Source organism: Eschrichtius robustus, chromosome 3 (genome assembly GCF_028021215.1).
Source record: "Eschrichtius robustus isolate mEscRob2 chromosome 3, mEscRob2.pri, whole genome shotgun sequence".
Lineage (NCBI taxonomy): Eukaryota > Metazoa > Chordata > Mammalia > Artiodactyla > Eschrichtiidae > Eschrichtius > Eschrichtius robustus.
Genome location: NC_090826.1, coordinates 139,414,881 through 139,427,292, shown reverse-complemented (window position 1 = coordinate 139,427,292; position 12,412 = coordinate 139,414,881). Strand labels below are relative to the sequence as shown.

The following is a 12,412-nucleotide window of genomic DNA, read 5'->3' as shown; positions in this document are numbered from 1 at the left end:
GAATATCTTTTTCCATCCCCTCACTTTCAGTCTGTATGTGTCCCTAGGTCTGAAGTGGGTCTCTTGTAGACAGCATATATACGGGTCTTATTTTTGTATCCATTCAACCAGTCTATGTCTTTTGGTTGGAACATATAATCCATTTACATTTAAGGTAGTTATCGATATTTATGTTCCTATTACCATTTTCTTAATTGTTTTGGGTTTGTTTTTGTAGGTCCTTTTCTTCTCTTGTGTTTCCCACTTAGAGAAATTCCTTTAGCATTTGTTGTAAAGCTGGTTTGGTGGTGCTGAATTCTCTTAGCTTTTGCTTGTCTGTAAAGCTTTTGATTTCTCCATCGAATCTGAATGAAATCCTTGCCGGGTAGAGTAATCTTGGTTGTAGGTTCTTCCCTTTCATCACTTTAAATATTTCATGCCACTCCCTGCTGGCTTGGAGAGTTTCTGCTGAGAAATCAGCTGTTAACCTTATGGGAGTTCCCTTGTATGTTATTTGTCGTTTTTCCCTTGCTGCTTTCAATAGTTTTTCCTTGTCTTTAATTTTTGCCGGTTTGATTATTCTGTGTCTCACCGTGTTTCTCCTTGGGTTTATCCTGTATGGGACTCTCTGTGCTTCCTGGACTTGGGTGGCTATTTCCTTTCCCATGTTAGGGGACTCCTTCTTGGTCCCCTATAATGCGAATGTTGTTGCGTTTAATGTTGTCCCAGCGGTCTCTTAGGCTGTCTTCATTTCTTTTCATTCTTTTGTCTTTATTCTGTTCTGCAGCAGTGAATTCCACCATTCTGTCTTCCAGGTCACTAATCCATTCTTCTTCCTCGGTTATTCTGCTTTTGATTCCTTCTAGTGTAGTTTTCATTTCAGTTATTGTATTGGTCATCTCTGTTTGTTTGTTCCTTAATTCTTCTAGGTCTTTGTTAAACATATCTTGCATCTTCTCGATCTTTGCCTCCATTCTTTTTCCGAGGTCCTGTATCATCTTCACTATCATTATTCTGAATTCTTTTTCTGGAAGGTTGCCTATCTCCACTTCATTTAGTTGTTTTTCTAGGGTTTCATCTTTTTCCTTCATCTGGTACGTAGCCCTCTGCCTTTTCATCTTGTCTATCTTTTTGTGAATGTGGTTTTTGTTGCACAGGCTGCAGGATTGTAGTTCTTGCTTCTGCTGTCTGCCCTCTGGTGGATGAGGCTATCTCAGAGGCTTGTGCACATCTCCTGATGGGAGGGACTGGTGGTGGGTAGAGCTGACTGTTGCTCTGGTGGGCAGAGCTCAGTAAGACTTTAATCCGTTTGTCTGCTGATGGGTGGGGCTGGGTTCCCTCCCTGTTGGTTGTTTGGCCTGAGGCGACCCAACACTGGAGCCTACTCAGGCTCTTTGGTGGGGCTAATGGCAGACTCTGGGAGGGCTCACGCCAGGGAGTACTTCCCAGAACTTCTGCTGCCAGTGTCCTTGTCCTCACAGTGAGCCACAGCCACCCCCTGCCTCTGCAGGAGACCCTCCAACACTAGCAGGTAGGTCTGGTTCAGTCTCCTATGGGGTCACTGCTCCTTCTCCTGGGTCCCGATGTGCACACTACTTTGTGTGTGCCCTCCAAGAGTGGAGTCTCTGTTTCCCCCAGTCCTGTTGAAGTCCTGCAGTCAAATCCCACTAGCCTTCAGAGTCTGATTTTCTGGGAATTCCTCCTCCCGTTGCCATACCCCCAGGTTGGGAAGCCTGACGTGGGGCTCAGAACCTTCACTCCAGTGGGTGGACTTCTGTAGTATAATTGTTCTCCAGTTTGTGAGTCATCCACCCAGCACTTATGGGATTTGATTGTATTGTGATTGCGCCCCTTGTATCATCTCATTGTGGCTTCTCTTTGTCTTTGGATGTGGGGTGTCTTTTTTGGTGAGTTCCAGTGTCTTCCTGTTGATGATTGTTCAGCAGTTGGTTGTGATTCTGGTGCTCTCGCAAGAGGGAGTGAGCACACGTCCTTCTGCTCCACCATCTTGAACCAAAAAACCCTCCCCTCGCTTTTGATGTCCCTGCCCAAAGCCTCAGGATCCACTACTAGCAGCTTAGAGGTGAGATAACAGCAGAAGGGGAGGTATATTTCTCACATCTTAAAATAAGAAGTTTGAAGCATTTCCCACAGAATATCGTTTTGTGTGACGAACGGTTAATATATTACTGAAATGCCACAAACACAGTTAATTGGTAAGGTGGGAACTACTCCTATTGTTTATAGACCGTACATTCTCAACAGGGGTTTGAAATTTGGGTTTGGGGGAGTTTTAAAATCTTAGATATTACAATAGTGTGTTGTCTTCCAAAATTCAACAGATGTGCAATATATGTGTAATTTAAAAATTTCATGGGGGAGGGTGATTAGGAAAAAAAATATCTAAAAGGGCTGCTTAGGTGGGGTGATAAGGTCTGTATTGCTGTGGACCAATGAAATGCAAAAAGAGAAAGCTTCTCATGTATGGCTTATTATATCTGTATCTCCTGACGCTTAAAACGTGTGTGCCTTTTTTTAATAACAAAAAGAAGAAATATACTGTTTGTGTTCCTTACATAGTTAATGACAGGTCATTTTGGATATTCTCTACTTTAGGGAAGCATGGAAAGCACTTGGTGATTCAAGCCCCAGCCGAGCAATGCAGGAGTACATTGCCGTAGTTAAAAAATTAGATCCAAGTTGGAATCCTCAGGTAAGACCTAATTGTAAATAATATTTTCCAAAAACGTATTATCTTTCTCTCAAATAAATGTTTAAAACTAAGCTTTAGGCTTAAATAACATCCTTAAAGTTTTATTTTCTCAAATCAAAAGATTATAAAGGTATTGCAGTATTTATCTAAAAATACTATTGCTTATATGTTACCATTATCAGCTACTGATACTGAGAACTTCTCTGAATTGTAGAGAATTTTTAAAAGCATAATTGTAATTTCAATCGTGTGAAAACTCAATTCATTTCAGAATTTGAAAGAGTTTAGCTTGAGATCATATTATTATCTTGAGAAATGGAAGGTTTTTTTTTTTTTAATGAGCACTTTCTATGAAAGTACAAAATGCTTGTTGATAGGGATAAAATATGAATGACATGCTTTCTGCCATTATGTAAAGTACCTTATAGAATATAAAACATATCAAAAATAGAGTAACAGTATAAAACAATAATAATGTGAATGCTAGGGTATCCAGTGGAAGAACAGATTACTTTGGACTTTGGGGGCAGTTATTACATTGTTACATATTTATTACCAGTATGAAGGGAATTTTATTCCACCAGTGATGGAATCTTAAAGTGTCAGAGTTGTAAGGAATCTTAAAGATTTATATGTTATGACATATAAAAGTATATCTTAATTATGAGTACAAAGGGGGAGAGGTAACCAAGTTAGGAAATCTCTAATGATACGACTGCCTTTCGGAAATCATTGAAACATTTCCTGATGTTTTTGATGTGCATGAGTATTCATTCTCAGAAACATTCCTTTTTATTAATATCTTTTATAGAACGTCAAGTTTGCATACAGACATATACCATAAAGGTCCTCCTAAGAACTTAAACTCTGAAATTCAGTGGTAAAAACAGGTGCACCTCTGAGCTGAACTCAGCCTGAACACAAATGGCATGATATTTATTTATTTATTAACATCTTTATTGGAGTATAATTGCTTTACAATGATGTGTTAGTTTCTGCTGTATAACAAAGTGAATCAGCTATACATATACATATATCCCCATATCTCCTCCCTATTGTGTCTCCTCCCACCCTCCCTATCCCACCCCTCTAGGTGGTCACAAAGCACCGAGCTGATCTCTCTGTGGCACGATATTTAAAAAAAACAAAAACAAGACTTGAAATTGCTTGCCCTTAAGTGAGTCCTTACTCTTCAGGTCCAGCCACTGTGGTCTCAGTTCTTCCCTATTGACTTATACTTGACTGTTTCTGATGCCTGGCTTATGTAGGCATTTGAGTTGATAACTTCTGTTAAATGACAGAATTTATGATTTCTTAACCTTCAATACTTTAATTACTAAGTAAAATTCCGTTAACTATGACTCTTACAAATGCACAGTCCATGTAGTTAGGTAGTTCTTCCTTAGGGAAACCCAAACAGGCATTACAGATGTTTTTAAAAATATCTAAATTTTACCTATTGAACTTGTAAAACTTGAGTAAACTAAGCAGAACCAAAGATACTTTCTTTCTTTTTTTTCTTTTCTTTCAACATCTTCATTGGACAAAGATACTTTCAAGTAAAAATGATTCTTTACTACATTGTTCTAAAAATATGTTAACATCATAATCTAGTTGTAAAGAGGAACTGTATGTTTCATTTACATTTTAATTTTTAGCTTAAACTTTCTGAGCTGGTCCCTTTGACTCATAGCTTTTTTTCCCCCTTGTTTTTGATTGGTATGGGCAGGTCATAATCTCAATCTCAAGAGATTTGGTATTTGGTTCATTATCTTTTAGGTTAAAAGAACCATTTTCTTTTGATATTTGTTTCTATAAATGATGAAATAATAACTCTCATGTTGAGTGTGTTAAGTTCTTTGCATGTATTGCCCTTTGAAATCTTTATAAGAATTTTAAGAATTAGGAACTATTATTGTCTGTATTTTAAAAAAGAGAAAATTCAGGCACAGAGAGGCTTAGTAACTTTTCTAACATTAGTCAGCTGATGAATGGTGTTGCCAGCATTTGGACCTATGCGTATACGAGTCCAGATCCCCACCCCTAATCACTCTGCTATCTGTTCTATAGCTGACATTATGTGTATTAAGAAAAGCATGTAAACTTAAGTGTATGGAAAATTCAAGTAAAGATATTTATTTATTTATTTTAAATTTATTATTTTAAAATTTTATTTTATTTTTGGCTGCGTTGGGTCTTTGCTGCTGCATGCGGGCTTTCTCTAGTTGTGGTGAGAGGGACTACTCTTTGTTGCTGTGTGCGGGCTTCTCATTGCAGTGGCTTCTCTTGTTGAGGAACATGGTCTCTAGGCGTGCGGGCTTCAGCAGTTGTGGCGTGTGGGCTCAGTAGTTGTGGCTCACGGGCTCTAGAGCACAGGCTCAGTAGTTGTGGCACACGGGCGTAGTTGCTCTGCGGCATGTGGGATCTTCCTGGACCAGGGCTCAAACCCGTGTCCCCCTACATTGGCAGGGGATTCTTAACCACTGTGCCACCAGGGAAGCCCAAGATAGTTACTTTTTAAATCAAAGCTACGTGGTACCTTGAAGTATAAAATGAATAGTGCTTTAAAATGTAACCCTTTGCCTGTTTTGTGTTTTGTTTCGTCTTTCTCAAGAATGTACTGTTGAATGTCTAATATAATCAAGGCAATTCTTTTGCTTTTACTTACATAGTTTTTTGGGAGGGAGGCAGAGAGGGTGAGTTTTTATTTTGGTATAATTTACTTTTATTTCTATTATTTTTAACAAATAAAAATTATATATATTTAAGGTATACAATGTGATGTTTTGATGTTTGGTATATATCTTGTGAAATGATTATCACAGTCAAACTAATTAATATATCCCTCACCTCCCATATTTATCATGGTTTTATGTGTGTGTGTGTGGTGAGAACACTTGAGATCTACTCTCTAAGCAAATTTCATGTATACGATACATTATTATTAATTAGTGTACTTATTAGTAACTAATAATAGTACATTATTATTAACTAATGTATACTGGATGTAACTTTTTTAAAGTTTCAAGAATAGTACAAGACACTTCTGCATGGCCTTTGTCTAGTTACATCAGTTTTTTTTTACATTTGTTTTAACATTCTTTCTCTGTTTACTCATAAATACATACATACTACATATAAATAAGTTTTTTCTGAATTATTTTATTATTATTTTTGAACTAAAAGTTATAGACATCATGTCCCTTTACTACTTCAACATGTTACTATACTGCAGTTATCAAAATTGGTAAATTTTTTTTTTTTTTTGGTGTCATGAATTCTTTTGAAATTCTTTTTTTTCCAGAACCCTGGGCTCAAGAGTTACTACAGGGCATGCGTGCATGTGTGTATGTGTGTAGATATGTGTGTGTATACATATTTCTTTTAATATAAAAATTGTAAATGTATATTTAAGGTGTATAATATGATTTGATGTATATATACATAGTGAAATGATTAGTTAGTCAAGCTAACTAATATAACATCTCCTCTCATAGTCACCTTTTCTCTATGTGTGTGTGATGAAAACACCTGAGGTTTACTCTCTTAGTGTATTTCCAGTATTCAATACAGTATTATTAACTGTAGTCATCATGCCTGTACATTAGATCTCTAGACTTATTCATCCTGCATAACTGCAACTTTGTACCATTTGACCAATATCTCGCTATTTCCCTTAGCCATTGGTAAACAACATTGTAGTCTCTGCTTCTAAGAATTTCACTTTTTAATTTTTTTAGATTCTATATATGAGATCATATAATACTTGTCTTTCTCTGTCTGGCTTATTTCACTTAGCATAATGTCCTCCAGGTTCATCCATGTTGTCATAATGGTAGGATTTCCTTCGTATACACACACACACACACACACACACACACACACACACACACACACACACACACACACACACACACACACACACACACTACATCTTGTTTATGCATTCATCCATACATGGACACATAGGTTGTTTCCATATATTGGCTATTGTGAATAATGCTAAAAACATGAGAGGGCAGATATCCCTTTGATATCCTGATTTCATTTCCTTTAGATATATACCCAGAGGTGAGATTGCTGGATCATTTGGGAGTTCTGTTTTTAATTTTTTGAAGAACCTCCATACTGCTTCTCATAATGGCTATAGCAATTTACATTCCTACCAATAATGTACAATTCTCTTTTCTCAAAATCAGGAATTTTAACATTGATTCAATATTACTGTCAAATCCATAGTTCATATTCAGGTTTATCATTTATCTAAAATATGTCTTTCATAGTTATTTTTTAAAATTCTGATCCATCATCCAGTCCAGGATCATACATTGCATCTAGTTGTCATGTCTCTTTAGTCTCCTTTAATCTGGAATGGTTTCTCAGCCTTTCTTTTTCTCTCTTGACTGTGATATTTTTGAAGAGTATAGGCCAGTTATTTTGTAGAATGCCCCTCAATTTATTTGTTTTCTCATGAGTAGATTTAGATCATACGTTTTTAAGAGGAATACCACAGAAGTCTTCTCAGTGCATTATACCAGGACATACATGATGTCTGTTTACCCCAAAATTGGTTGTTAACATTGATCACTCGCTTAAGGTGGTGTCTGCCAGATTTCTCTACTGAAACTTTCCTTTTTCTCCCTTTGTAATTAATGAGTAATTTGTGGGGAGATACTTCGAGACTATGTATATATCCTTTTCCTAATCAGATTTCACTGACTAGTTTTAACATCCATTAATGATTTTCTAACTCCATCATTTCTTCTGCATTTATTATTTGGCATTCCACTGTAAGGGTGGGCTTTCCCTTCTCCCCTATTTATTTGTTCATTTTCAAGAACTGTGAAAGGTGTAGGATTGTACCCTACTTGCAAGCTAATAAGTTAGCCTGTTACTGTTTCTTAGATGCTGGCAGAGGCTCCTGGGTCTGAGCCAAAGGACTTTATTATTCATGGCATGGCAAACTGCATGAGCTTCATTTGATTTGCATCAGTTTCTTGTGTCCCCTAAGTCCCACAGGGATGATGCAGGTGGGCCTAGATGGATTCCTGCATATGCAGTGGGTTGTGCTATAGGGGAGGAGCACTGAGCTTTGGGGATTCACCACTTTTATAGCAGGTAGAAGCAAGCCTGCTATTTGTCAGGGGTTGGGAAGACATGACGTCATCCCTGAAGGTGGCTTACTGTACATACAACCCTGAGAAAAGGCCTAGATAAAGAGTGGTCAGAGGGCTTCCTTGGTGGTCCAGTGGTTAAGAATCCACCTGCCAATGCAGGGGACACGGGGTCGAGCCCTGGTCTGGGACGATCGCACATGCCGTGGAGCAACTAAGCCCGTGCGCCACAACTACTGAGCCTGTGCTCTAGAGCCTGCAAGCCACAACTACTGAGCCCACGAGCCACAACTACTGAAGCCTGCATGCCTAGAGCCCGTGCTCCGCAACAAGAGAAGCCACCACAATGAGAAGCCTGCACACCGCAATGAAGAGTAGCCCCCGCTCGCCGCAACTAGAGAAAGCCCACACACAGCAACGAGGACCCAACACAGCCAAAAATAAATACAATAAAATAAATTAATTAAAAAAATTAAAAAGCTTTAAAAAAAAAAAAAAAGAGTGGTCAGAGCCTGGCATACTGAACATGAATGTATAGGGATACTCAGGGCCCATGGTTGATTGCCTCACCCAATATAAACCAATATATACTCATAGATTTCTATTTTATTCAATGGGTAATAGTCAATTACCATCATTATTTGGCCACTGGGAGCCCATTCAGGATGGCTCCCCTGTCCTTTTGATATGTCTCCATCATTCTTTGAGCACTTTCTTACTTTCTGGCACAAGATGTTTCAGGCTGTATTAGTCTCCTAGGGTTGCCGTAACAAAGTACCACAAACTAGTACTTTGTAGTTTAAAACAACAGAAATTTATTCTCTTGTAGTACTGGAGACCAGAAGTCTGAAAGTAAGGTGTTAGCAGAGCCATGCTGTCTTTGGAAGCTTCAGGGAGGAATCCGTCCTTACCTCGGCCAGCTTCTGATGGCCTCAGATAGTCCTTAGTTTGTGGCAGCATAACTCCAGTTGCTGCCTCTGTCGTCACATGGCCTTCTTCTCTGTCTCTGTATCCAGATATCCCTTATTTTCTCTTATATGGACAGCCAGTCATTGGATTTAGGGCTCACCTTAAACCTCATCTTAACTTTTTCCCCTAGCTTTATTGAGATGTAACTGACATATAACATTGTGTAAGTTTAAGGTGTACAGTATGTTGATTTGACACATATGTATTGCAAAATGATTACCACCATAGCTAATACCTCCATCATGTCACATAATTACTATTTCTGTTTTGTGGTGAGAACATTAAAGATCTACTCCTTTAGTAACTTTCAAGTATATAATACATTATTATTAACTATAATCACCATGCTGTACATTAGATCCCCAGAACTTATTCATCTTATAGCTTGAAGTTTGTACCTTTGACCAACATTTTCCCCATTTCTCCCCCACTCCCGAGGCCCCTGGTAAAAACCATTCTACTCTTTGTTTCTATGAGTTTGGCTTTTATAGGTTCCACATGTAAGTAATGTTACGTAGTATTTGTCTTTCTCTGACTTTTTTTCACTTAGAATAATACCTTCAAGGCCCATTCATGTTGTTGCAAATGGTAGGATTTCCTTCTTTCTCATGGCTGAATAATATATATATATCATACTTTCTTTATTAATTCATCTGTTGCTAGACACTTAGGTTGTTTCCATATCTTGGCTATTGTAAATAATGCTGCAATGGACATGGGAGTAAAGATATTTCTTCAAGATCCAGTTTTCATTTCTTTTGGATATAAACACAGATGTGAGATTGCTGGATCATATGGTAGTTTTTGAGAACCCTCCATAGTGTTTTCCATAGTGGTTGTACCAGTTTACATTTCTTTTTTTAAACAAAATTAATTAATTAATTTATTTTTGGCTGCATTGGCTCTTCATTGCCACGCGTGGGCTTTCTCTAGTTGCGGCGAGCGGGGGCTACGCTTTGTTGGGGTGCGCAGGCTTCTCATTGCAGTGGCTTCTCTTGTTGCGGAGCACGGCCTCTAGGTGCGCAGGCTTCAGTAGTTGTGGCTTGCGGGCTCTAGAGCGCAGGCTCAGTTTTTGTGGAGCATGGGCTTAGTTGCTCTGTGGCATGTGGGATCTTCCCGGACCAGGGCTCGAACCCATGTTCCCTGCATTGGCAGGCAGATTCTTAACCACTGCAACACCAGGGAAGTCCCCAATTTACATTTCTACTAGCATCGCACAAGGGTTTTTTTTTCTCCACCTCCTCACCAACACTTATCTCTCGTCTTTTTGATGATAGCCATTCTAACAGGTGTGATGTTTCACTGTGGTTTTGATTTGCATTTCCCTGATGATTAGTGATGTCAAGCACCTTTTCATGTATTTGTTGGCTATTTGAATGTCTTCTTCAGAAAAATGTCTATTCATTTCTGCCCATTTTTAAATCGGATTTTTTTCTTTTTTTGCTGTTGAGTTATATGAGTTCTTTATATGTTTTGAATATTAATCCTTTATTACATATGTGATTTGCAAATATTTTCTCCCATTCAGTAGGTTATCTTTTCGTTTTGTTGATGGCTTCCATTGCTGTTTGGAAGTTTTTAGTTTGATGTAGTCCCATTTATTAATTTTTGCTTTTGTTGCTTTTGCTTTGTGTGTCAAATCCAAAAAATATTGCCGAGACCAGTGTCAAGGAGCTTTTCCCCTATGTTTTCTTCTAGGAGCTTTATGATTTTTTTTTTTATGCTTATGTTCTTAACCCATTTCAGGTTAATGTTTATAGGTAGTATAAGATAAGGGTCCAATTTCATTCTTCTACCTGTGCTTATCCAGTTTTCCCAACACCATTTATTGAAGAGACTACCCTTTCGATTGCTTGTCAAATATTAGTTGACTATGTACCTCATCTTGATGACATCTGCAAAGACCCTGTTTCCAAATAAGGTCTCATTCTCAGATACCTGGGGTTAGGACTTGGACATATCTTTGGGGGTGGGGGGGAACAATTCAACTCACTACACAGGCTAATCTTATACTTTCCCTGTCCTTATCCTAGAATTGGCTGTTTCCCTTTGGTTCCTTTCAGTAGAGAATGATATTTAGAAACCAAAGTCTGGGTGTTGGTTATGTTCATTGCTACCGCTGTCTACTTCTAGACCCTCTCAGCAGACATACCTGAAAAATACATATACTCAAATGTATGTATATATTAACATACATACACACGTATACTTATATCTATGTGTACACACATAAATATGTATGCATACAGATATGTACATACACACAGATATATATTCATTGTAGACACAGACATGTGTGTATATACACACACACACCTACATAACCCTCTCTAACCTATGTATCCTATGTCTGTATTTTTATATTTACTTACACATTAAAAACCACAAGTTCATATTGGTACCTCTGATTCCAACCCAACACTATAGAGTACATTGTAGTCTTCCCTCTTTCCATATTTGTAACTCCTTTCTACAACAGAACCCTGGCTCCTAGTATTCTCATTATATTTACTCATTATATGACCTAGAATACACAGGAAGCAGTTTCAGAATTGCTAACCTATACTGCTGTGAAAAGCAAGTTTACTAACTCAAGTTCACTGTTTGTTTACAGGTTGTTTATGTTTTTTATTTTTTAAAGTAAAATTTATGTAAGGTGAAATGCTCAAATCTTAAGTGTATAATTTGACATTTTAACAAATATTCAAGGTACTTTTGTAAAAACTTTGATAAAATTGGAAAAAAATTGCATCTCAGTCACCTTGTTTTTCCTGACTGCTTCCTAATTGACTGTGGTCATTTGGACGATTAAGATTCTTTTTAATGTGAATGCCCTGTCCCACGAAGTAACTCTGTTCTGAAGTGGCTGCCTTGCTTCTAAATAGATAACATGGACACAAAGATGTGTTTTTATAGCCTGATAAATATATTAGCAGTTCTAGAAGATGACATTTTCAAAATTAAAGAATTAAGTGTTTTTCTGTAATTCCTAGTTAATACTTGATGTATTTCCATAGGTCTTTCGAGAAGATTCTTATTCCAAGGTGCATAGTGTGATGAGTAGCATTCCTTTTGAGTCCTCTGTAAAGGCTTTTGAGTATGAATAGCAGGATGATTTAATTTGAGTTTATTTGGTATCTGTTGGTCCTACACATTAGGCCAAAAAAGAAAAAAAAGCATTTAATGACCTCTTTGTAGATCTTATTAAAAGACCAATATCATGTATTTTGCATATATAATTAAAGTTTATCTGTCATAGATTACTGTTTCATGTTGAACCAAATGTAAAATGAGGACTTTGTCCTTTTTTTGGACATCTGTTAAGGTAGTATTGATATTAGTCATTCATTCATTCTACTCATTCATTGTACACTTATTGTGTATAGGTTATAGCCCTAGGGGCTGGGAATGTATCAGTGAACAAAGGAGAACCATCTCTGTTCTTAGGAAGTTTACAGTTTGGCAGGCATAAGTAATAAAACAAGTAAATATTATAATGTGTGAGAAGGTGATCAGTGCTATGGAGAGAAAGCAGCGGAGAAGGATACGGTATACGGGAGGTGGGGTTACAATTTTTTTTTATTTTTTAAAATAAATTTACTTATTTATTTTTGGCTGCGTTGGGTCTTTACTGCTG

At 37.5% G+C, this 12,412-nt stretch overlaps 1 protein-coding gene across 4 annotated transcripts in view; it reads left to right on the top strand.

The window, feature by feature from the left end:
- The window catches only part of ACBD6 (acyl-CoA binding domain containing 6), a 230,738-nt gene that overhangs the window by 13,063 nt on the left and 205,263 nt on the right, over positions 1-12,412 (top strand). For all 4 annotated transcript variants that reach the window (XM_068541353.1, XM_068541350.1, XM_068541352.1 and 1 more), the window contains exon 3: positions 2,596-2,692. In XM_068541353.1, the coding sequence (XP_068397454.1) occupies positions 2,596-2,692 (97 nt within the window). The remainder of the gene's footprint in view (positions 1-2,595; positions 2,693-12,412) is intronic.